Source organism: Trichechus manatus, unplaced genomic scaffold (genome assembly GCF_000243295.1).
Source record: "Trichechus manatus latirostris isolate Lorelei unplaced genomic scaffold, TriManLat1.0 scaffold00195, whole genome shotgun sequence".
Taxonomy (NCBI): domain Eukaryota; kingdom Metazoa; phylum Chordata; class Mammalia; order Sirenia; family Trichechidae; genus Trichechus; species Trichechus manatus.
Window position 1 is genome coordinate 3,940,707 of NW_004444131.1, and position 26,566 is coordinate 3,967,272.

Below are 26,566 nucleotides of genomic sequence, written 5' to 3' on the forward strand. Positions count from 1 at the left end.
CCCCCGCCCTATCCTCCTCCCGCCCCACCGCCCCGCACCCCACCCGGTCCCCGCTCCCCGCGCCCGGGCGCCGGGGAAGTGGAGGAAGGCCAGAGCGAGAGGAGGTGAAGCCCGGGAGCCGCCGAAGATGGGGAACACTACCTCGTGCTGCGTGTCGTCCAGCCCCAAGCTCAGGAGAAATGCCCACTCTCGGCTGGAGTCCTACCGGCCCGACACGGATCTGAGCCGCGAGGACACGGGCTGCAACCTGCAGCACATCAGCGACCGGGAGAACATCGACGGTGAGCTGCAGGGCGGGCCGGGGTCGGGACCCGCGCGCCCCGGGAGGCGACGAGTTCCCCTCCCCCACTTCTTCCTTGCCCCCCCATTAATGCTCCTACTCCTCCCCCGCCGATTTTCCCTGTGCTGTAACTTCATATCCAGCTTCTTTCCAGTTTTCCTTATTTTGCTTTCTCAGCCTCTCCCCGCGCCCCCTTTCCCGTTGATGCACTACAATTGGTTAAACGTGTGCATAATGGGGTACTCCCGTTCCTGTAACCGAGATGTTTCTCTGGTCCTCGGGGCGCGAACCGCTGGGCTCTGCAGCATCCGAACAGCTCCCCGCCTCGCTCGGGTTGGGCCAGCAAGTGAGTGGCAGCGGAGAAACTTTCCCAACCAAGCGGCTCGGGGAGCATCACGGTGCTGGCTGGTAGATGCTGGTCGCGAGGAGCAGGCGGGGTGTGGGTGACATCAGCTGGTCCTTCTGGAGATCCAGGGGCGGATCACCCAAAAGGCAGGGAAAGCACGGTGCTTACTTCTGTGCTTACCTGATCATCTGTAATGAACGATTTCACGTGGGTTTCACCACGTCATTTTCTTTTTCTAATTTTATTGTGCTGTAGGTGAAAGTTTACCGCGCAAATTAGTTTCTCATTGAAAAATTTATACACAAATTATTTTTGTGACATTGGTTGCAATCTCCCCCGCCCTTTCCCTTTCCACTCCAGGTTCCCCGTGTTCATTCATCCAGTTTTCCCGTCCCTTCCTGTCTTCTTGTCTTTGCTTTTCGGCAGGTGTTGCAGTTTCGGTCTAGCGTACTTGATTGAACTAAGAAGCGTGTTCCTCACGTGTGTTATTGTTTGTGTTATAGGCCGGCCTGTCTAATCTTTGGCTGAAAGGTGGACTTTCGGAGTGGTGTCATTCTGAGATAGCAGCGTGTCTGGGGGCCGTAGTCCCGGGGGGTTCCTTCAGTCTGTCAGACCAGTAAGTCTGGTCTTTTTGTGTGTGTGAGTTTGAATTTTGGTCTACATTTTTCTGCTGCTGTCTAGGAAGTTCTGTTGTGATCCCTGTCAGAGTGGGTGGTACTGGTAGCCAGGCACTGTCTAGTTCTTTCGGGCTCAGGCTAGTGGAGGCTGTAGTTCATGTGGTCCATTAGGCCTTCGGACTAATATTTTACTTGTGTCTTTCGTCTTTTTGTTGTTGAGGTGTCAAAGTATTCTATACATTTTAAAGGTTAGACCTTGGTCAAATATTTCATAGCCAAAAATAGTTTCCCAGTCTGTAGCTTCTCTTTTTACACTTTTGGTGAAGTCCTTTGATGAGCATAAGTGGTTAATTTTTGGGAGCTCCCAGTTATCTAGTTTATCTTCTGGTGCTTGTGCCTTGTTTATTTATGGTTTGTATTGTATTTATGCCATGTATTATGGCCTCTAGCATTGTCCCTATTTTTTCTTTCATATTTTTCTTGTTTTAGGTTTTATATTTAGGTCTTTGATCCATTTTGCATTAGTTTTTGTATGTGGTGTGAGGTATGGGTCCTGTTTGCTTTTTTTAACAGATGGACATCCAGTTTTACCAACACCGTTTATTAAAGAGTGTCATTTTCCCTATTTAATGAACTTTGGTCCTTTGTCAAAGATCAGCTGACCATAGGTGGATGGATTTATACATCACATCTTTGATGTGATGAAACCCATGTGAAATTGTTCACTACAGATTAGTAAGTAAGCACAAGTAAGCCTGTGGTTACCTTGCTTACTGGATCATCCACCCCTGTCAGGGATTGTAAATTTGAAAAGAGGCTTTGATTCTTTAGGAAGGTGCTGTGGGGCTGTGAGAGAGACAGATGCCAGCTATACTTAGAAGCAGAATCTTTGATGTGGTGAAAAAAATGTGGAATGGTTCATGACAGATGATCTGGTAAGCAAGGTAAGCACCATGCTAACATTGCCTATTGGGTAATTCGCCCCTAGACATGACCCAGCCAGTGCTTGAGGGGGTGCAGGAGAGCCTGGTATTCCAGTTACTGTTTTAACGTAGCCACAAGCCAAGTTAAACTCATAGGCAAGAAGGGTGAGTGGGTTTGTCCTTTAAAAAGCAAGGGTAGTAGGTTATCCTTGGCAGAACTGAGGAGTAAATTCCGGTTTTGGAATCATGGTCTCTGCCTAGAGTAGGAGAACAGTGTTGGTCTGCGTTAGCTCCTAGGAAACTTAAAAAGTTGACCCTGCTTAGGCTGTGTCCCCACTTCTCCCCCAATTCCCCTTAAAAACTAAAATAATTTTTTAAAAAAGGTTTTTTTTGAGGGGGGAGGCGGGGTAGTGGATGAGGTCAAATACCTTCATCTGAGAATGCTTTAAAAATCTGTTTAGTATATTATTAGGATGATTTGAAGACAGTTTTGGGTTAAATCACTGAATACTATTTAAAAGAATAACAAAAAGGAATTTTTGCATGGGATTTAATTATGGTCCTATGAATTTCTGACTGATCTGGGTGACTTTGGGTTTGGACTAGAGCTTGTAAAGGAAATTAGAGGATGGTTCACTGCATCTAGTAGTGTTTATTTATTTTATTGGTTTCAGTATTTTTTTAAATACTACTTTATGAATAAGCTCCTTGGCTTAATACCATCTTAGAGAGAGTTTACACATCATGCTTAAAATACAGTTTCCATAATTTTTGACTTAAATTTAAATCAGAAATACATTTTTATGACAACTTGATTGTTTTCTTTTACACTCAAAAATCTCACAGTTGATCTAGTTGAACTACTCTGAAACATTTCTGTATGAATGAATTGACACAACTGTCTGTGTCATCATTCATTCTTGTCAACTTTAGGATAGAGCGTTCCCTCTTGTGGAAAGCCAAATTTAAACTCTACTGAACGAAAGAATTTTCTCATTGCTTGGCCCACTTTAATTTCTTCTAAGTGATAACTTCATATCTATAGGAGAACATCTTTATTCAATGAGTAGCATATATAGCAAGAGAATAATACAACACCTGGTTTTTAAAAAACCAAAAGGCCAAACGTGTTGCCGTTGCATTGATTCCGATTCATAACAACCCTAGAGGACAGTAGAACTGCCCCGTAGGGTTTCCAAGGACTGACTGGTGGATTCAAACTGCTCACCTTTTGGTTAGCAGCCAAGCTCTTAACCACTATGCCATTAGGGCTCCTACTTGGTTTATAGTAGGTCCTTAATTTTTTATTTATATTAATAGAAATACGATATTTCTACTGTTGTTTTAGATCTCTGTTATCTTAACCTACTCTTTAGACATCTTTTATGTTTGATGCTTGATACAGTAGAGGGTCAGTGAAAAAGAGGAAGACCCTCAACAAAATAGGTTGACACAGTGGCTGCAACAATGGGCTCAAGCCCAATGATTGTGAGGCTGACACAGGACCAGGCAGTGTTTTCATTCTGTTGTACGTGGGGTCGCTATGAGTTGGAACCGACTTGACGATGCCTAACAACAACAGCAAGAAGGGTATTACGGAACAGGGCTGTTTTGATCCCTGCTGTAGCCCAGACCAGGAGCCATGCTTGCACAGTGGTTAAAGGGCTCTGCTGCTAACTGAAAGGTCAGCTGTGCTTTGTGGGAGAAAGATGTGGTGGTCAGCTTCCTTAAAGATTTACAGCCTTGGAAACCCTATGGTCCAGTTCTACTCTGTCCGATAGGGTCCCTGTGAGTCAGAATCGACTCAATGGCAGCAGGTTTGGGTTTTATAGCCCAAATCATCTAAAAGGAGTGTCTAGCAATAACACTCATTTAAGTATTGTCTTTTAAAGTAATGAATGAAAGAATAAATGGCTTCATTATAGGAAACGATAACTCAGTCCTGTAGAATGCTGACAGGCAAGAACATTTGGAAATAATTTCTCCTTTATGTTGTGCAGTGATTTCTGGTGGAGGCTTTATATTTTAGATGGATTTAAAAACAAATGCAAATGAAGGGAAGATTCCCATTTCTTAGAGTCAGGCTGCATACTATTATTGACTATAATAAGGAAATGGAAAAAAAAACAGTAATTGTAACCGGCTATTTGGCACTAAGGCGTTGAAGGATTTTGCAGAGAACAATAGAACAGTATTCTGTGTTCTTTCATTTGAAAGAAACTTAAGTTTCAATCATCAGGCATTTTTGAGAGAACGTTTGGAAGACCACACGCTCTTGTTTGCAGATTAAAGGTAGTTTCAGGGAGTGTAGAGCAGATCACAAGCGTTTGACTTTATTTAAGCGTTTTGAGTTTAGGCTGCAGTGTCCTCTCCTTGTACCCAGTTCATCTGGTGATGCTAGTCTAAACCCAGAAATACCAATTTACTCTTTAAATAATGTTTTCTCTGTTTCCCAAATTCGGTAAATGATAATTCTAGAGTTTACCTAACCAGTGGTTCTCCTCATTGGTTTTAATTAAATCAGCAATCCAGGGCTGGTCTTTGGCATCAGGATGTTTTTCTAAAGCTCTCCAGGTAATTCTATTATGCTGCTAAGGTTGGGAACCCCTGGCTGGGTAAATCTTGGAGGTGTTCCTGTTGTTCAGGGTTCTTTTTTGGTAGAAATTCATTCAGTATCAGAGGCTGGGAGGACAGATTTGATTTATATATATGTTGTTAGGTGCCATCCAGTCGATTCTGACTCATAGTGACCCTGTGTATAACAACGAAACATTGCCTGGTCCTGCGCCATCCCCACAACCGTTGCTGTGTTTGAGCCCATTGTCACAGCCCCTGTGTTCATCTGTCTCGTTGAAGGTCTTCCTCTTTTTCACTGACCCTCTACTTTACCAAGCATGATGTCCTTCTCCAGGGACTGGTCCCTCCTGATAATATGTCCAAAGTATGTGAGACAAAGTCTTTTCATCCTTGCTTCTAAGGAGCACTCTGGCTGTACTTCTTCCAAGACAGACTTGTTCATTCTTCTGGCAGTCCATTGTATATTCAGTATTCTTCACCAACACCATAATTCAGAGACATCAATTCTTCTTCAGTCTTTCTTGTTCATTGTCCAACTTTCACATGCATATGAGGTGATTGAAAATATCATGGCTTGGTTCAGGCGCACCCTAGTCCTCAAAGTGACAAATGCAATATCCCATTTGATTTCTTGACTGCTGCTTCCATGGACGTTGATTGTGGATCCAAGTAAAATGAAATCCTTGACAACTTCAATCTTTTCTCCATTTATCATGATGTTGCATAGTGGTCCAGTTGTGAGGGTTTTTGTTTTCTTTATGTTGAGGTGCAATCCACATTGAAGGCTGTAGTCTTTGATCTTCATCAGTAAGTGCTTCAAGTTCTCTTCTCCCTCAGCAAGGAAGGTTGTGTCATCTGCATATCGCAGCCTGTTAATGAGTCTTCTGACAATTCTGATGCTGCATTTTTCTTCATAGTCCAGCTTCTTGGGTTATGTATATGTATGTGTGTGTGTGTGTGTGTGTGTGTGTGTGTGTGTGTACACACCCACACACCCACATACTCTTTGCCATCAAGTAGATTCCGACTCATAGTAACCCTATAGGAGAGAGTAGAACTAGGAGAGAGTAGAACTGCCCCATGGGGTTTCCGTGGAGTGGCTTGTGGATTTGAACTGCCAACCTTTTGGTTAGCGGCCATAGTCTTAACCACTGTGCAACCAGGGCTCTCTCTTGGTATATATACATGTTTGTATACACGTACATGTACATACATATAAATACACGTATACTTGTACACCTATAGATACATACATTTAAATTCTGATTTACGTGGATTCTTAGGTTATTAATAAACATTTTAAAGCATCTTGAGATTTCTTGATTCCAGGATATAGCGAAAACTGAAGTGCCCAAGTACCGTCTCTGTCTCTCTTATATCATGAAAATACCTCAGACAACTAGAATTGACGTTCAACTAGAGTTGAAAGATTCAGAGAAGTTCATGGGAGTTGGCTGGAAAAAAAAAAAAAAGGAAAGAAAGGTCAATTTCTTTAAATCCTAGAGATATGTGCATATGTATCCATATGTTGCCCCCACCTCCAAACACAGAAGGGGGTAACTTTGGTAGAATTTCAGTGAGTTACTTTATGGTGGTGTCTTAGTTATCTAGTGCTGCTATAACAGAAATACTGTAAGTGGATGGCTTTAACAAACAGAAATTAATGTTCTCACAGTTTAGGGTAGAAGTCCAAATTCACAGGGCACTGGTTCTAGGAGAAGGCTTTCTCTCTGTCAGCTCTGGGGTAAGGTCCTTGTCTCTTCAGCTTGTTTCCTAGTTCCTTGGAGATCTCCATGTGGCTTGGCGTTTGTCTTCCCCTGTATCTGCTTCTCTCGCTTGCTTGTTTAATCTCTTTTATATCTTAAAAGAGATTGATTTAAGACTCCCAACCAAAAACCCGTTGCCCTCGAGTTGATTCTGACTCATAGCGACCCGATAGGACAGAGTAGGACTACCCCATAGGGTTTCCAAGGCTGTAATCTTTATGGAAGCAGACTGCCACATCTTTCTATCACAGAATACTGGTGGGTTCAAACCGCTGACCTTTGGCTTAGCAGCCAGCTAGCTGCTTAACCACTGAGCCAGCTGCTTAACCACTGTGCCACCAGGGCTCCTTGATTCAAGACACACCCTTCACTAATCCTGTGTCATTAACATGACAAAGAAAACCCATTCCGAAATGAGATTATAACCACAGGAGCCCTGGCATAGTGATTAAGAGTTTGGCTGCTAACCAAAGGTCCGCAGTTTGAATCCACCATCGGCTCCTTGGAAACCCTGTGGGACAGTTCTACTCTGTCCTGTAGGGTTGCTGTGAGTCAGAATTGACTCCACAGCAATGGTGTATAGGGGTTAGGATTTAGAACACATATTTTTTGGGGATAAGGTTCAATCCATAAAAGGTGGTTAGTCCTCTGTGGGGCCTAATGGCAACTTACCATGTGTTTGTACTTAGTGTGCTGTAATGTTAGATTATTCATGTTTTCAAAATTTGTGTTAGAGTCATCTGCTCTCTACGTGCTCCTTGGGAGTTTGAGAAATAACAAAAAAGTGATAACAATGATAGTATTTATTGTATACATTTATATAGTGTTTAGTGTATGCCAGACACTGCTCCAAGTGGTGTTAAAAAAAAAAGCCTGTTGCTGTCAAGTCGATTCTGACTTATAGTGACCCTATAGGAAAGGGTAGAACTGCCCCATAGAGTTTCCAAGCAGCACCTGGAGGATTCGAACTGCCGAACTTTTGGTTGGCAGATGTAGCTCTTAACCACTACGCCACCAGGGTTTCTAAGTGGTGTACATCTATTAATTCACACTGACAATAACCCTCTGAGAGAGTAATATTATTCTTACTGTAAGACAGACACTGAGGCATAGTGAGGATGGGTGACTTGCCCAAGGTCCCACAGCTAGTAAACTGCAAATGGAAACTTTCCAACATTAACCAGCCTGTGGTTGCCGTTTGGGGTAAGGTGTCTCTTGTCATTGCCATCAGATCCATAGTTTCTCAAAATAAAAACTTCATGTGTTTGCAGCAGTTACTTAGTCTAGACTAACCTGATTAGATATTTTGGCGGGAGTTAGGAGTAGACTGAAGATAACTGAAAATGTTATGAGCCCAAGTAAATCAGGCTATCAGTAACATCTGTACAGTGTTGTCAGTTTTGGGTTTTGTTTCTACATAACTGATGGCAGCTTCATCCATTATAGCTCAGCTGTCAGTCATCCTTGACAACTCAATTTCTCCCTCGTCTCATATCCAATCTGTTAGGAAATCATGGCTCAACCTTCAAAACATATGTGGAATCTGACCAGTCCCTAAAACCTCCCCTGCATCTGTTCTCATCTAGGCCGCCCTCATCTCTTGCCAGCTTCCTGACTGGTCTCCCTTCTTTCACCCTTGCCCCCTACAGTGTTCTCAACACAGCAACTGGGATGGAGTGCCTTTGAAGACTCTAAAACATCACTCTGCTCAAAAACAGCAGTGACTCCTCCTTCCACATGAATAAAACCATTTCCTTACAGTGGACTCCAAGGCCCTATGTGATCTGCCTGCCCTCACTCCCTCACTCCCTCCTGTCACTCACTGCAGTCACTCCCTCACTCCTGTCACTCCCTCACTCCAGTCACTCTCTCACTCCGTCACTCCTGTCACTCCAGTCACTCCCTCACTCCAGTCACTCCCTCACTCCTGTCACTCCCTCACTCCTGTCAGTCCCTCTCTCCTGTCACTCCCTCACTCCAGTCACTCCCTCACTCCTGTCACTCCCTCACTGCAGTCACTCCCTCACTCCAGTCACTCCCTCACTCCTGTCACTCCCTCACTCCTGTCATTCACTCACTTCAGTCACTCCCTCTTGTCACTCCCTCACTCCAGTCACACCAACCTTTTTCTGCACTGTTCCTTGAAAACTCCAGGCACACTCCTGCCCCAGGGTCTTTGCTGTATCCCTCTGCCTGCAGTGTTCTTCTCCAAGTATCTTTGTTAACTCCTTCACCGCCTTCAGTCTTGGCTCATGTCTCATCTTTTCAGTGAGATCTTCCCAATCACCCTGTTTAATTCTTCTCTCCTTCACCTCTCAGGACTCCTTCCTAGTTGGCTTTCTCTGCAGTACTGTTTCTTTATTCCATAGCACAAGTCACCTTATTACGTAGTATACAGGTATATATGTATAAACTGTAATAACTGATTTTACCTACTAGCAAATAAGCTGCAGTAGGACTGGGATCTTCTCTTTTGTTCACTCATGTAACCCAGGTCCATAGAATTGTGCCTGATACCTTGAAGATGCTCTGTGCGTATTTGTTGAATGAATGAGTGCAGCCAGCCATTTAAGGACATCTGAGTCAGAGTGTCATCGTGTGTATGTGTGTGTGTGTGTGTGTGCGTGTGCGCGTGTGCGTGTGTGCGCGTGTGCGCGTGTGTGCTTGTGTGTGTGTGTGAGAGAGAGAGAGAGAGAGAGAGAATTGGGTGGGGAAAGCAGGAGGGAAGGAGAGCATGGAGAGCATGGAAGCATGGAGAGGACTTGTCATAATGAAAGGAGCGTGGATATGAAACAGTTTGGTTTCTTTGAGTTTTAACCCAGTAGGTAACTGATAGGATGAAGTCTTGAAAGTGAAACTTAAGAAAGGTTTTAAAACATAACCAAAGAAACAAAATATGAAACCTAAGCTGAAAGGAAACCCTTGCCAATGGAAATCTGTCTGACAGTATGAGAGGCTTAGTCTTTTTTGTGTCTCTCTTCTTTATCAGTGGCCTTATGCCCCGAGGTACTGTAAGAAACAAAATGAGGATAAGATGCTTAATAAACCAAATATACTAGAGGAATAGATGCCGTTATGAACATCACTATTCGTGTTGATTTTCTTGTATTAAAGGTGAAGTGTGTTCCAGGAGATACAGCAAACAGTTTTTGAACTATCCATAGCCAGAGAAGCTGGAAGCCTAACAGGCGCATCCTAACAAAGATATCAGTGCAGTGTTCCAGGCAGTTCTGGACGATAACTGGAAGAAAGGCCCACTCTTTCTTATATGACTTAGAAGACAAAAGAGCAATTTAAAATCTGAGTATCTGTTGTAATATTAGCTTCGATTATTACTCTTGGTTTCTTTGGGTATCTATAGCCTATTTAATTTCATCTCTTCGGTGCTTTTTTTCTTGAGTCTCTGTCCCACACTAACATTTCTACTTTTGGGGGCAAAACCATACTTGTGGACTTTGATTCCAGATCATTTATTTGCCAGGCTGTTTGCAAGATGTTGAAAGACACTCCATCCAAAAAAACCATGGGCTGACTGTATAGTAGCAGTGTTGAGAATTGCATTTTAAAGACTTGCTGCAGAGCCTGTTCTCCAGAGCACTGACAGGACTCCATGGCCTCTCCACCTCTGCTTTTGAGTATTCTCCTCTCTAGTTTAGAATCATGGAGTCATTTGGTCCCATACCTTCAGTTACAGCAAGGAAACTGAATCTCAGCGAAGTGAAGCCTCGTATCCAGGTCATGCAGATAATGGACGTAGTTGTAGGATATATTGTGTGTTAACGTTGTGCCAGGTACTGTGCTAATTATTTGACATGTATTAATATTTTGAAGTCCGTGGGTGATGCAGATGGTTAATGCACTTGGCTGCTAACCAAAAGGTTGGAGGTTCAAGTCTACTCACAGGCGCCTTGGAAGAAGGGCCTGGCAATCTACTTCCAGCCATTGAAAACCCAGTGGAGCACAGTTTTACTATGGCATACATGGGGTCACCATGAGTCGGAGTTGACAGCAACTTCACTTATTTTTTTAAAATTATCTTTTTAAATCTTCACATCATTCTCCCCATTTTACAGGTAAGGAAATTGAGCCTTACAAGTTTAAAAATTTGCTCAAGGTTCCTCAGCTAGTTAGTGTACAGTTTGGATTCAGCCTACCCTCACTTGCCAGAGCTCCACGCTTTGGTCCATGTCTACAGTCCAAGTCTCCTGTGCCTGGTTCACACCCGCTTGTGTCTGAAGAGATTGGCAGCCATTGCTTGTATGCTTTTGGCTAAGAATTCTTTGTGATTAAGAGTCCTGATTGTTACTTTTCTGCCTACTTCTTGAGAGAAGTGAAGATTAAATCATTTTGTGGAATGGTAGATTTCTCACCCTTTTCTGCAAAGCTGATTTTTTCTCTGTCATCTTAAGGAGATCCATGCTTTACATTTCTGGCTAGATGAAACCAACTGTCATAAGATTAAAACCATTTCCTATCCAGGAAAGGGCAGAACCAAAGGGGAAAAATGATAGGCAGGACCTGTGAATGGGTTTGAAATTCTTTTTTAACCATACAGGGCCAGAGATTTAGCTCCCGGCTTGTCATGTACTTTAAGGAAAATGTGTTTGGTATTTTTCACAAGAGGGTTATGGACAGTATTATACTTAAATATAGGAATCCTCACGATTCAGCATTTGGGCTGAACGGTTGAGTCCACGGCAATAGTACTTGATCTAAGCCCCTCTCATACTTTCTGTATCACTTTTCAGCTTGTAGCTGGAAGAAGGGAGAGAATTCCCTTTCACCACAGTATTTCTAATCATCTAGGAATGCTGAGTAGTTTGTTGCTGTGGTCTTGGGCAGGAGAACATTTTCTCTGTACTCCAGACATGCAACATTATTCTGTCCTGTTCCGGAGGAGTGAGGGAGAGGCTCACAGAGGGTAAACTCAGGGAGAGTGTCTCTCAGTGGGTTTATAGGGCACTGTCCTAGCTCTACAAGTTGGATAGTCAGTTGTGGTGGAGGCAGAGAGGACGAGCTGAATAATCGGAAGCCCTGTGTTCCAGACATGGCTGTGCCGGTGACTGTGGGGCCTCCGTCTTGCTGAGCCTCACTTTCTCCTTCTGCTTAAAAAATGTAGATAGAAATACTGCCTTGCCTTGTGCCCTGAAGTACTGTAAGGATCAAAATGAGGCTTAAATATTTAATAAACCAAAAAGTACTAGATGAATGTATGTCATGAACATGTTGGTTTTTTTTTGTTTTGCGGGGGGTGGTTATTAAAAATGAAGTGTGTCCCAGGATCCACAGCAAACTATGTTTGAAATTTCAATAGCCACAGAAGCTGAATGCCTAACAGGCTCATCCTAACAGAGACATCAGTGCAGTGTTCACAGCAGTACCGGAAGGAGGACTGGAATTATAGAGCTGAGTGGGGTGAGGTTAGACAGAGCTGTGTGATCTTTGCATGTGATACTTGCCAGCTGTAGAATTTGGAATAGGAGCATTACTCTTTTTGGCACTCATTGCTCTTCTGAGTTGCATGTTTCTTCCAAGGTAACATCATAATGCCATGCAAGGAGCATGGAATGAAGCATAGGAGAAGCTTTTCCCACTCTTGAAAGTTATGGAACCCACCCCCCAGGCGGTCTGCTGACTGTCACATGAGCCACATTCGTAGGAGTGTCGACATAAATTCTCAGAGGGAAGCCGGAGCGGGGCTTTTTCTTAATTCTTCAAAGAATAGAGTTTCGAGGCATGCATAAATGTACTTTATTATATTAAAATATTGATTTAAAAAGGGAAGCTGATGAACTAAAAAATGAACTCTAGCAGCCCAGAGCAGATCTTTGGGGGCCTGTTTGTGTCCGTTTCTTTAGGGAAAGAGTCTGGCTAGACCCACAGTTGCAGAGTGCTAAGAAGACAATCCAGCCCACCTCTCCTTTCCTTTTCTCAGCTACTTAATGCTGCTTGTAGCTTTCTTCTAGGGGCTTCTTGTGCTGTCTAATTACTTGGAGAAATGGTTATGCTAAAGTGAACGTTGAGTGTTATCAGTCTGACATCACAGAAATTGGCAGCTCCCTCAGGTCAGCAAGATTTGCCTGGAAAGTCTCTTGATCACTCTGAGAACAGAAGTCATCTCCAGGGTTGGTTAACTGTAAGCTGCTGAACTCTGAGCTGTTCTTTTGCCTCTCCAGGAAGGTTGCTTTTAAATACAGGGATGGAAAACCTTGAAATCTTTTTTGTTTTCCATCTTTGCCAGAATATTGACATTCTGTGTACGTTTGACTTTGTAAAGAAAGTTTTTTTTAGAAGTATGTTTCAAAAGTTGTCCTGGAAGGCAGTTCTGTACAGGGAGTTCCAAAATGGTTGGGACAATGGTAACACCTCTGGACTGTCGAGTCCCCTAGTCTCTCATGATTATACGACTTTGATTAAAATAAATTATTTTTACCTGGTTTCTTTACTCCATAGACAGACTACCAAGGATATGTAATTTTTTAAACACGTTTCGTATGTATCTTTTTTATTGTTGTTATTTTAGTTCCTGGATCATTATTTTCTGGTCTTTCTCCCCTACTCGAGATGTCTAGTGGGGCTTCATTGGGTGTGATAGATATGAGTGCTGTGCTCTCCAGAGAAGTACCAGGCATCAGTAGACATGTCAGCTGGCTCCTGGTACTGAGAGGGATACAGCTGGGGTACACTAAAGATAATCGTCAGCAACTATAGTTACATCCTTGCTGTTTTGCTTTGTGAGCCTTGCAGAAATCTTAGTTGGATGGTGAATTGCAAGTCACTTCTATTTTGGACACCTCTGATTATAACCTTCTGACTCTGGGAAAGATGAATAGGGAATATTTGGCATATATTATATATATATTGTATTCTTAGTTATCTAATGCTGCTATAACAGAAATACCACAAGTGGAAGGCTTTAAGAAACAGAAATTTATTCTCACGGTTTAGGAGGCTAGAAGTCTGAATTCAGGGCACCTGCTCCAGGGGAAGTCTTTCTCTTTCTGTCGGTTCTGGGGAACATCCTGTCATCAGTCTTCACCTGGGTCTAGGAGCTTCTCAGCACAGGGACCCTGGGTCCAAAGGATGCGCTCTGCTTCTGGCTCTTCTTGCGTGGTGTTAAGGAAGTCCCTCTCCTCTCTGCACCGATTCTCTTTTATATTTCAAAAGAGATTGACTCAAGATACAGCTTAATCCTGTAGATTGAGTATTGCCTCATTAACATAACTGATAACCTCTAATCCTGCCTTATTAACATCATAGAGAGTAGGATTTACAACACATAGGAAGATCACATCAGATCACAAAATGGTGGACAGTCACGTAATACTGGGAATCATGGCCTAGCCAAATTGAGACATATTTTTGGGGGACACAATTCAATCCATAACAGTATATATATAATATATATAAAAAAGCTGTATTATGTATGTGTCATATAATAGCTATATGTTGCAAAACTCTGAATGTCATGCTTAAAACATTTTACTAGCAAGAAGTTCTTTACTTTGGATGGATGCTTCTGTTCTTGGATGACGACAAAAAAGAAAAGGGAAGTTATTAAAGATATTTTGTTCATATTTGGTAAACTCCTTGTTTCATTCCTAAACTTATGTGCAAACTTAGCACTGATAAGAGGAATCAGTGCATGGATGGGTAGAATAAGAGGTCTGTTCTTTGCCTCCCAAGAAATGATTTACTCTAAATTTAGACTTTTGTCCATTAACAAACTTATGACTCTTCCAGTGTTTAATTGACTACAGCTTTTCCATTAAATGAACTCATAATTACCGCTTAAGTGATTTCTGGTCCTTATAGTAGGATTGTAGATGTGGATCCAGACTTTGCGTAGTTGTTAAAAAGTCCAGGCTTTAGGACTCCTGTGTATCCTGCCAAATTCATCCAATGAGAAATGATGTTACGATGCTGTTTAATCCAGTTTCCAACATTTTAAATTCACAAATTCATCAAGGCTTACTTTAATTTAGGGAGCCCTGGTGGTATAGTGGTTACGAGCTTGGTGCTAACTGAAAGGTCAGTGGTTGGAACCCACCAGCCGCTTCCTGGGAGAAAGATGTGGCAGTCTGCTTCCGTAAAGATTACAGCCTTGGAAACCCTGTGGGGCAGTTCTAGTTCTACTGTCCTGTAAGGGCAGAATTTATTCGATGGCAGTGGGTTTGGTTTTTGGTACTTGCGTTTGCAGTAAGTATTACTTTTGTCAGTTTATATGGATAATTTTATTTTTCCTACTCTTTGATAAATGCTAATTCCTATCCACAGCCTCTTTTTTCCTCAAGCTGTGTGTAAGTGATGACTGTTGTTTTAATATGTTGCATTTGTTGTTTCATGGCGTGAAAAGCTTCAGTAAACAGGGTTTTTACATAGCATTAGAGCTTGCCTTCTGTCTTCTGAAAGTTGACGTTTGTGTTCCTGAAGGAATACAGGTTGTTTATTCTCTTTAATTTTAGCATATGTTTGACTCTTAGTTTTCTATAAAACGACTCTATTATCTAATTTTCCATTTCTTCTATTTTGTGGTAGGAAGTCTGGAAGAAGCCTAGCAAAGCTGGTGTTACTTCAGAAAGTGTGACTTTGGACATCAGCCACTTGGGGATAGATCTGAGGTGTAGAAACATGTTCTTGCTTTGCAGACTGTTTGCCTCTGTGGAAGACTTGTTTCCGACAGGCTACGTATCTTAAGCACCATGCATCCTGTACAAGCGCACTTTGTCATTTGTAGAGTTCTTAAGCAGATGGGATTCTACTGGGGACTCCTGTTCTGAAGCTGTGGGCAGTCTTTGGGTCACGGAGTGGAGGATGTGAGTAAAGAGGGTATGGGAGAGCTATGGTGGGATGAGTCAGGGAGGACCCAAACGCAAGCCAGCACACACTGACAATGCCAGGCAAGACCTGAGAGGCCAGAAATCGGAAGCTGGGAGGGGGCTGCTCATATCATTGGTGACGTTTGGGTGCCTCTGCACCCTCGAGAATGAATGCCTTGGGAGGGCCTGCAAGCATGACGATGGCTTTCAGAATAGACGGTAGGGAGAGGCTGTGTGGACATCTGACACGAAGCCGGGGAACTGGATATCTGCCACAAACATCTTCTCCTCTCACTTAACTAAAGACGAACATTTGTTAAGGCCTGAGTTGGGTTTCTTGAAAATGAAACTTATTCTCTGTGTCTGGGATATTTTATAAGAAAGCATTGTGACAGGAATGGAAGAAAAGAGTGAAGGGGATTACAGGAAGGAGTGCTTGGCCAAAGGGAAAAGTCAGAGAAGAAAAGATGATGTATGATGGCGAACTCGGAAGGTATCCTGTTAGATGACAGCCCCAGCTGCCTCAACTAGGTTTACAGATACAGGATGGCCTAATGCAGCCTTGCCTTTGTCACTCAGATTCCTATGTCCTCAGCCTACATTGTGTCTTCACTGGGGACATGGAAAGTTGACGGAGAGTATGGCATCAAATGAATGCTTTCTCTCCTGCTGTCTGTGTCTTAATTAACGTGATTTAAAACATGGTCTTAAGCTACACTGTTGGTGTCCAGTAGAGAAGCACAGTCTGTGAATTGACTATACACTTTTTAGTTTTCTGTTCCCTAAACTAGTTTTCATAAATGAGTTTCTGTGTTGATCAGCCATATCACACGTGAAAGTGTATTTGCTGAGTCTAGCTTCTTGGTGTGAAATTCAGGGATACTTTCAGTAAAGCAGAAGTTCTTAATGAAGTGCAACCTTGGCACTCTTGGCATTTTGGGCCTGATAATTCTTTCTTGGTGTGGGTAGCTGTCCATTGTAGGATGTTTAACAGCATCCCTGTCTCTACCCACTAATGCCAGTAGCATCCCCCCCATCCCCCCCCAGTCATGACAATCAAAAGTGTCTCCAGACATTGCCAAATAAAATATCCCCTGGGAGCAACTCCTTTCTTCCCCTTTTTGAGAACCGTTGAAAACCATTGGAGAACCATTGACGATCTAGGATTTAGAGTAACGATTAGAGTGGCTTCTTAATGCTTCTGCTTTCTTTGCATTTGTCATTTTTACACATTCAGGGCCACTGGATGGAGTCATAGACTATAGGTTGCACAACTCCAGGAGGCACCATTAAGACTTCAAAGCGAATGATGCTCATTCCCTCTTCCCTGTTTTGAAGAGGGTTGCATTGTTCATTTTAACTCACTCTACGAGGCACTGATGGTTCAGTGGTAGAATTCTCGCCTTCCACGCTGGAGAACCCAGTTCCATTCTCAGCCAGTGTCTCTCATGTGCAGCCACCACCCGTTTGTCAGTGGAGGCTTGTGTGTTGCTGTGGTGCTGAATAGGCTTCAGCAGAGCTTCCAGACTTAAGGTGGACTAGGAGGAAAGGCCTAGCAATCTGCTTCTGAAAATCAGCCAGTGAAAACCCTGTGGATCTCGAGGGTCTGATCCCCAACCTATCGGGCAGTGTTTTGTTCTGTTGTGCATGGAGTCGCCATGAGTCAGGGGCCAACTGGTTGGCAGCTAACAACATAATTTATCCACCTTCATGTTCTAAGCTGGCACTGCTAATGATATTATTGACAGAAAAGACATAGCCCACAATTCTGACAATAAATGATAGGATGGCTTTCTATCTTTAACTGGAAGTTGTATAATCTGTATACTCAAATTCAGAATTTACTTCATTCTTTTCACTTATGCCTTCTCCTTTTTTTTCGATTTCCTTGTTTTGCTTTCTTGGTGTAGTATACCATACTGGAAGGCTGGTTCTACTTTTGGCCAACGGTTTTATTGCTTTCGTTTTTACTTTAATTTTAAAACCAGCTAGTTCTGCATGTAGGTTGTTCAGATTTTATTAGTACTCACAGTGAGCTTCCCTTTTGAGAGTGTGCTCTGATGAGAACTATAAAATGCAGTGCCTGTTAGAGAGTCTGTAAAGCTCCAATCTGACTCTTTTCTGATAGTTACTTTAGCTTGATTCAGGTGCTCTATGCAATTTTGAATTTTTGCACCCTCTTGAAATCACATCATCTACAGTGTGACAGCCTGGCCTCCTGAGGCAGGAGGTGAATAGACTGGATGTATTTGGTTCAGGGGTCTGGCATTTAAGGATATCCTTGGTAGAAAAGTTGGGGGAAGAAGAAAACCCTAGTCGTGGAGGAAAAAATGTTTAAGGATAAGTCCATTTAAATGATTTGATTTCAAGCACTAGTTTCTTTACTTGAGCACACTGCTGCTGGAATGAGGAAACAACACTGTGGGTTTCTTGAAACAGAAGCTTAGAAATTAAGCTCTTGATTTGTAACTTGCCTAGGTGAAGAAGGCTAAAAAAAAATGTGGTATAGGATTCCTGACAATTACACATTACCTCTAAGAATATTTGAACCAAAAATGTCAGTCCCTTAGAAGTAAAAACATTTGTACATATACAAATGGAAGTGATTACTGAAGTTGAAGTTGTTTGCCAAAGAATGACGTTTGAAAATGTATAGTCAACTACTGCTATGCCACGTAACACAGACCACTTGTTAGGCAAAGTTACTAATTATAAAAGCATAACTATTCGTTAGAGAGGTGGTTTTTAAACACCCTTAGTACAGAGTACAGAGGGAAACTGGCTCTCTGGGCTATTACTACAGGATTAACAATGTCCCCCGTAGAAAGATTGGGCACAGTGAGTATTTCTGAAGCTGGCTCTGTGTGCAGAACCATTTAATACCATTATAAAACTGAGTCTGTCGTTGTTCATATGGCACATCGGGTAGTGGTAATGGAAGATGAGCTGTTCAGATCGAATTAGACCATGCAGAAGAAGCCAAGACCTGGTTATTTTCTCTCTATTTTTTATGTATTCCAGGGGTTCTCCAAAGTGACCTTAAGTGTTGCTTTTTGAGTGACTCTGCGGTCTAACCAAGCCAGCCTTTTCTATGAGGTCTCTTTGGGATGGTCCAACCTTACCCGAGTTAAATATATTCTTTAGTTCTTTCAGCTGTTTTTCAATTGTGAACAGTCTAGAAAGTCCATTTGCACAAAATGCAAATACGGTGAAACCACATAGATTTGTACTACTTACACAGAGACTTCTTAGCAGTTTGCAGGGACCAGGGATGTCATTTTTCAAACACAGAAAATAAGGATTATCGAATATTTTAAGTATTCCATTTTAAGTACATAAACCGTCGGAAGTAGATTTTTTGCTAATGTTATTCTTTTTCTTATTAAGTGCCCTTGGAGGATCTCTTTGGGTAAGCAGGTAACTAGCTAATTACTAGAATATTATGTATGAAGGGCTGTTTATAATATGTTTGAAATCATCTTCTCTTAAAGAGTAATGTTCTTCTTGAATGTCTTCAGCCTAACAATGTATATAGCCATTTTCCTTTATATAATTTGGTGGTTCAATTTAGCCATTCCATGGGAGGAGCTGTCACTGACGTGGTTAGCCATGTTGTTTTGTTCTATTCTGAGTGTCTGTTTATCTCCTTGCTGCTAAAGACTCATTATGAGTCGATGGCAGCAGGTTTTTTGGTTTTGTTGTTAGGCTGTCAAGTTGATTCTGACTCATGGCGACTCCATGTGTTCAGGTAGAACTGCTCCTTAGGGTTTCCAAGGCTGTGACCTTTCGGAAGCAGGTCGTCAGGCCCGTCTTTTGAAGCACCTTTGAGTGGGGTCGAATCACCAACCTTTCAGATGGTAGCTGAACACTTAACTTTTTGCGCCACCCAGGGACTCCAAATTATGTATCTAATCGTTAGGTACTATTCTAAGGTGGTTGATGTATGACATTTTGACCTTCATTTCGCTTGCTTTTTGCCACTGAAGCCTCTATTCAGAATACACGTCTCTTGTTACTGTTTTTAATTTGAAAAAGACTGTTAATGCCGATGGTGTTATCAGTGTGCGGGATGGCTGTGGCTGAAAATCTGATCTCAGACGCAGCTGTCTTCTTTTTCAGAGTTCAAAAGTGGTAACAGATCTTTAGCTTGGGATTCTTGCTTCAGCTAAAGGGGTCATGTAAGCAGCAGGATGCTAGTATTGCAAGGAGTTAAGACAAGCTGAGAAGTTAGGGAAATTCCTTTCTTTTTAAAGTAGCATTTCTAGCAAGTGGTAAATCCCCTATGTGGAAGTGTTTCTAGAATGTGTACTTTTTAACCACAGAGAAGAAGTTGAAGAGAAAATGGAATCTAGTAGGCAAACGTTGGCTGAGACAAGTCTGTTCTCTGTCACTTTAGGGAGATATTAGCAGCGCCTAGGACGGCTAGAGTCATCACCACAGCGATTGTAGGGGTCCACAGCTATGCTAGCCCCGAAGAAAACAAAAAACCTGTTGCCATCAAGTCGATTCTGACTCATAGTGACCCTATAGGACAGAGTAGAACTGCCCCATAGGGTTTCCAAGGAGCAGCTGATGGATTGGAACTGTTGGCCTTTTGGGTAGCAGCTGAACTCTTAACCACTGTGCCACCAGGGCTCCAAGCCCTGAAGAGAGGGACATTTTCTAGAAGTATGGTAATATGATGCCCCGTAGGAGTCCTAGGTTCAGTCCTTCACTAGATCAACAAACATGTATCAACCCAAGTACTAAGTGCCAGGCTCCCTTGCTGGATACTGGGAATACAAAGATAAATACTAATTGGACCTTGACTGAAGGACATTATGATCTATTAGGGGAGATAGGTATATGCAAATAAGTGATAACAGTGCAGTATAAAGGGACAGGAGGAAGACAGGAGTGGTTACCTCTGCTCTGAATAGTGAGGGGATGTGGTCAAGGAAGCCTTTGCCAAGACAGCCTGATGGGCAAGGGCAAGAGGAGTAGGGCTGGAGAAGAAGCAGCTAAGGGCATCCCAGACAGAGGGAAACTCTGCTTCTGAAGGATCCTGGGTGAACTGGTACATAGGCTAACCTTGAAGTCAGTAGGGAATGTTGAACTTGTTGGCTTAACTCCTAATCATCTTGTTTAATGGATTGTGCCCTTTAGGAGGACATTTGTTCTAAAGGGTAGATGATGTCATAATGGATGGATTTGCATTGGAGTACAGTTTCTTGTGTATTTTGTACATACTCTTGAGTCTGGAAGATGAATGCTCAAAAGTTGTAACGTGCAAGAGAGAATAAACATCTTCAGAATTGTAAAAGGGATCTGCTATTTTTGTTGAGTACTAGGAAGCGTGAGGGCAGTGGTGATTCAGTGGTAGAATTCTCGAGGGAGGCTTAGGTTCAATTTCTGGCCAGTGCATCTTAAACACAACCACTACCCGTCTGCAGGTTTGCATGTTGCTATGATGCTGAACTCAAGGAGACCTGGTGGTGCAGTGGTTAAGTGCTTGGCTGCTAACCGAAAGGTCAGGGGTTCAAACCCACTGGCTGCTCCGTGGGAGAAAGATGTGGCAGTCTGCTTCTGTACAGATTATAGCCTTGGAAACCCTAAGAGGCAGTTCTGCTCTGTCCTAACAGGGTCACTATATGTTGCAATCCACTCATCAGTAGTGGGTTTGGTTTTAGTTAAAACAACAAACATTTGTTACCTCTCAGTTTCTGTGGGTCAGGACTCTGGACACAGCATAGCTGGGAGCCTCTGGCTCAGGATCTCTCATAAGATTGCAGACAAGCTGTCAGCTGGGGTACAGTCATCTCTAGGCTCGACTTGGGGAGCATCTGCTTCCAAACTCACACATGTGGCTGTTGGCTGCAGGCATTAGTGCCTTGCCGTGTGTGGGCCTTTCCGTAGGGCAGTTTATAGCACAATAGCTTGTTTCTGCTGCCTGAGCAGAGGATCTGAGAGAGAGAGACCCCAAAGTTAGAAGCCATGGTCTTTTTATAACAAGCTCACAAGTAGGAGCCTTGGTGGTGCAGTGGTTAAAGTGCTCAGCTGCTAACAAGTCGGCAATATGAACCCACCAGCCACTCTGTGGGGGACAGATGCGGCAGTCTGCTTCTGTAAAGATTTACAGCCTGAAACCCTATGGGGCAGTTCTCCTCTGTCCTGTAGGGTCACCATGAGTTGGAATTGACAGCAGTAAGCAGTGAGTTAAGCTCACATGTCACATTCTGTCACATCTGTTTGTTAGAAACAGCTCACTAAACTCCAACCCACACTCAAGGAGAGATTACACAGAGTGTAAATACCAGGAGGTGTGTTGGGGGCCATCTTGGAGGCTGCTTACCACAAGTATTAATTAAAATTCTTTTGGTTGTACGTAACAGAAATTCACTAAAAGGTACTTGAGCAAAACAAGGAGGGGGTGGGAAAATTATTGAAAGTATACAGGATGGAAGTATACATGGAGACCAAGGGCATGGAGCATAACTGAGGCTCATGAGGAATTGGGGTGGGAGTTAGATAACTTGTAGGAACTGAGACAGCTGTCTCTTTCAGTATCTTGCAGATTCTCTTGTCAGTCTTCATTGATCTTGTTTCTCTGTGTCTCCAATTTATGTTTCTGTAAATCTTTATTTTTTTTCTCTTTATAAAACAACGTCTCTCTTTCTCTGCACATGTTGGAAAATTGCTACTTCATCGTCCTCAGTTCTGGGACCACAAAAGACTGACTAGAATATGTGTTCCAATCTATTTCCAAGACAGACGATTGAGCTGACTCAGCCTAGATAATGGGATGGCTTCCACTGTGGAAGGAGAAGGGCAGGTCATCCCACACATGGCCGTAGGAGCCTTACCCCTGTTTTTGTGGGGTTGGGTGAAAGGAGTGAAGTTGGTGGGGGGCATGGTTGGGAAAATCAAATTTCAAAGAAGGACACTTGGAAACAATTCTCTCAAATACATATGTTAATATTTATATTTGACTTTTCCTAAGAAATTCCCAAGTATAGTAGAGCTAAAATGAATTAATTTGGGTAAAATTAAAGTTGGGATTGATAAGCAAACACTTTTGAAAAGAGGACCCTTAGAGGAAAGCAAGTTTAGCTATGGTAAGAAGTTAAAAAAAATGTTTAGTGCTTCTATTCTACCTCCTAGTTTGTTGAGTAGTGCCTGGGGTCTTGAAAGCTTGCAAATGGACATCCAGGTTACAACAATTGATCTCTATTCGCCTGGAGCAATAGAGGAAGGAGGAAAAGTCAGGAATAGGAGGAGGATATGGAATGTGTGCCTGTTTGCTTCCATGAACAACTGCGTCCTTTGTCATGAGACCAGAAGAACTGAATGGTGCCCGGCTACCATTACTGAATGGCTTGATCAAAGTTTCTATAGAAGAATCCTGATCAAAAGGGGGAACACGCAGAGGAGAATTTCAAATTCTTATGAAATCCAGACATTCTGGAGCCATGGAGGCTGGATGAACCCTTGAAACTATTACCCTAAAATAATCTGTAAGCCTTAAATCAAAAATATCCCCTGTAGTTTTCTTAAAACCAAACAGTCGTTCAACGTAACTAGTAAAAAAAAAGTCTGCCTTGAGCATTATGCTCTTTTAAGAACTATCTGTATGGGATCAGATTGACAACAGCAAGTCAAAAGGTTAGGTAGGAAATTTAGGGAACAGTGAGTTTATGTTAATGAGGGAGGAACAACTCGGAAAAGGAGGGTGAGAATGGTTGCACAACTCAAAAGAATGTAATCAGTGTCACTAAATGGTACATGTAGAAAATGTTGAATTGGTGTATGTTCGACTGTATATTCTCAACAACAATAAAATAAATTATATTAAAAAAAAGGTCTGAGACTTTTGTTAACTTGAAAGTTGAGAAACTAACTGGTTATTAAAATTACTGTTTTTTTGCTTTATTCCCACCGTCTTTCAGAAGTTGCCCCATATAAATTCCAGGTTTATCCACTTTTTTACATGTTCTGATGCTGTGAACATCTGTCGGCTTTCCCATCTTAGATTACTTTTTTTAGCAGCTTATATAACTTGAAATAGCATTTTTGTTCTGTTCTAAATCTCTACATGTAGTGTCTTCATAGGATTTTGTGTTTGGCTTTAATTGATTTCAATAAATTCTAAAGAAGCAAAAAAAAAAAAAAAAAAAGCTTTTATTGACAGTTTTGCATGCTTGTTGCCTTCCGTAGCCTCTTTAAATGGCATACACTTTGACTTAGCTGCAAGAAATTTTGTATTATTAAGGATAGAAACAGAAAGCCTTACCTGGAGGTATTTTTTGTTTTGCTTTGTAGATAATACAGATAAGCCTGTAAAACTGAAAGACAGTTCACCAATGGCATAGTTGATTAGTTTTGGTGTTTGTTCTTGGAGTTTGATTTGAGCAGCTCAGTGGCAGCAGCAATTAAAGCAGATAAACCAAAGAAAAACCAAACCTGTTGCCACCAAGTTAATTCCAACTCATAGCAACCCTATAGGACAGAGTAGAACTGCCCAGTTAGGTTTCCAAGGAGCGACTTGTGAATTCGAACTGCTGACCTTTTGGTTAGTAGCCTGAGCTCTTAACCACTGCTCTGCCAGGTCACCTAGTGCAAATTAATTTGTGGTGAATATTTAAGCTTGCACATCTTAAGATGCGGCTCTATTGATCAAAACCCAACAGGGTGGTCTCTGGGAATGCCATGTGGTGGATAGTTTGGACCTGAGTGTGTGCAGCTGGTGGTGTGAATGGGGCTGGGGAACAAGGCAAGTGACTTGAGGTCATGGGGCTCCTGAGACCAGAAGAGTGCTTCTAACTGGTGAGTCCACTGACTTCAGGAAGTTTCCTGAGTGGGGCTCCTCTGAAAAAATCTACGCCTGCTGTTTTAACCTATTCACTTAATATTCACACAGTACTCCGTTATTGTGGAACTTAGGTTTGGCAATAGTGCTATTTACTGTTAGAACCAGGTAGGAAAAAAAGCCTGTGTGTATTGGAGTTGGGTCTCTGGGAAGATGGGACAGGTTTCTCTAATTTGTTATTAATTGCTTCTTTAGGTATGATCCACTCTTTCTAATTTGCTCTTCTTATAATCCAGTCTCTCTCCAGTCATGTCAGGTATCATGTCACTGCCCTGCTTAAGATCCCTCCCTAATTGGCTCTTACTGTGGTTAGAGTAAAACACAAATTCCTTCCCATGGTCACAGTTAACTACGCTGTTTTGTCCTTTCCTTGCATGTAAGCCTCATTTTCTCATATGGTTATACCAGCCACAAGGGCCTCCTTTGTGTGTCTCAAACTATCAAACTTGTCCCTGTCTCAGGGTTTTTGCACTTGTTATTCCCTCTGCCTTGCACGCTCTTCATCATTGATCATTGCATGGCTGGTTCACGGGCATCCCTCAAGTCTCAGCCCACATGTTACCTCCTCAGGGTCTTTACCTGAGAACACAACCCAGGGAGGTAAACCCTCCTGTCACTGCCCCAGCCCTACCACTCTCTATCGCTTACTTTTATTACATAATCTTTACTGCAGTCTGAAATTATCTTATTTGTTCATCTCTCACTCTCCTCGAGAATATAGTTCCATGAGGATAGGGACTGTGTCTCTCTTGGCTACCGCTCTGTCCCCATCACCAAGAACAGTACTTGGCACATAAAAACAAACAAACCCATTGCCATCTAGTTGATACCGACTCATAGCGACCCTATAAGACAGAGTAGAACTGCCCCATAGGGTTTCCAAGGAGCGCCTGGTGGATTCGAACTGCTGACCTTTTGGTTAGCAGTTATAGCTCTTAAGCACTACGCCACCAGGGTTTCCATACTTGGCACATAGTACCCAGTAAATATTTGAATGACTGCAGATACTGTGTTAATCTAACATCTAACATTTCTTTGTGTTTCTTGACCTTGACATTATTGAAGAGCACAGGCCAGTTATTACTTGTAAAATATCCATTGATTTGAATTTGTTTCTTGATGTTTCCTTTTGATTAGATTCAAACTGCATTTTTAACAGGAACACCACTGACATGATGACGTGCCCTTCTCAGTGCAAAGTATCAGGAGGCACATATTGTAGTTTGTCCCAGTATTGGTGATTCTTCTATAGAATCTTTGATCCAACTATTCAATATTGGTAGCCAGGCACCATCTAGTTTTGGTCTCATGGCAAAGGAGGCAGTTGTTCAGGGAGGCAGTTAGCCACACATTCCATTTCCTCCTCCTCTTCCTGTCTTTCTTCTTCTGTTGCTCCAGGCAAATAGAGATCAGTTGTTGTGCTTATACTGGCTTATCCTCATCATTCTTTGAGCACTTCCTTACTTAGTGGCAGGATATTTGCCTCTTAGAAATAATTTTTCTCTTGGTTTGGAAAACGAGTGTTTTTTTTTTTCCCTCACTTAAGAAATACAGATGTGATAAAGGTTCCTTTACAGAGCATGACAGTAACATCAGTAACCAGTCATAATGCCTAATAATGTAACCTTAGGCGAGTCTTATTTTTTTAACTTACATGATTTTGCTTGCTATTTCTGTGAAATCAAAGAACAGTAGCTTATCCGTTTATAGCTCGGGGACAAAATAACATTCTGTGAAATGGTCAGCAGTGTTTATTGAACACTGTCAGTGCACAAATCATTCTATCTGGAGCTTAAAAGAAAGAATAAAAGGAAGTAGAGGAGAACGTATCTCTGCTCTCAAGAATGATGGGATTTAGTAGAGGAAGATAGACTGATATTATACCAAACAATACAAATGAAGTTGAAATGGCTAATTTTAGCAGCTAACAGTCATCTTTACCATGTTCTCATGTGATTTGTGGCTGTAGTCAGTCTCCAGAACTTGGTGACGTTTGTGACCACTTCTTGTCATGGCCAAGACAAGGCTAAGGCCAAGGCCTGACTACTTTGACCAGTAAAGATACGAAGAGCCACTTTGAGGCTTAGATCATTTATTACTCACATGGCCAGAGAAAAGTAGAACGAGCTGAAGGTGCCAGCTTTCTGTAAGTCTTTTCCAACCCACCTAAAAGGGCCAGGTGACTGTAGTATGAGTTATGGGATATCTATTGATGAGGAGCCAAATGTAGACTGCAGTTAAAAAACAGTTGCTTTTGAATTGACTCCAACTCATGGCGACCACGTGTGCCAGAGAAGAACTGTGCTCCATAGGGTTTTCATGGCTGATTTTTTAGAAGTAGTTCACCTGAGGTGCCTGTGGGTGGACTTGAACCTCCAGCATTTCAGTTAGCA

At 42.3% G+C, this 26,566-nt stretch overlaps 1 protein-coding gene across 1 annotated transcript in view; it reads left to right on the forward strand.

Moving 5' to 3' along the window:
• Positions 1-28: 28 nt before the first annotated feature.
• The window catches only part of CCNY (cyclin Y), a 271,085-nt gene continuing 244,547 nt past the window's right edge, over positions 29-26,566 (forward strand). The window contains exon 1 of the mRNA XM_004387867.2: positions 29-281. Coding sequence (XP_004387924.1) covers positions 128-281 — 154 coding nt within the window. The 5' untranslated portion in view covers positions 29-127. The remainder of the gene's footprint in view (positions 282-26,566) is intronic.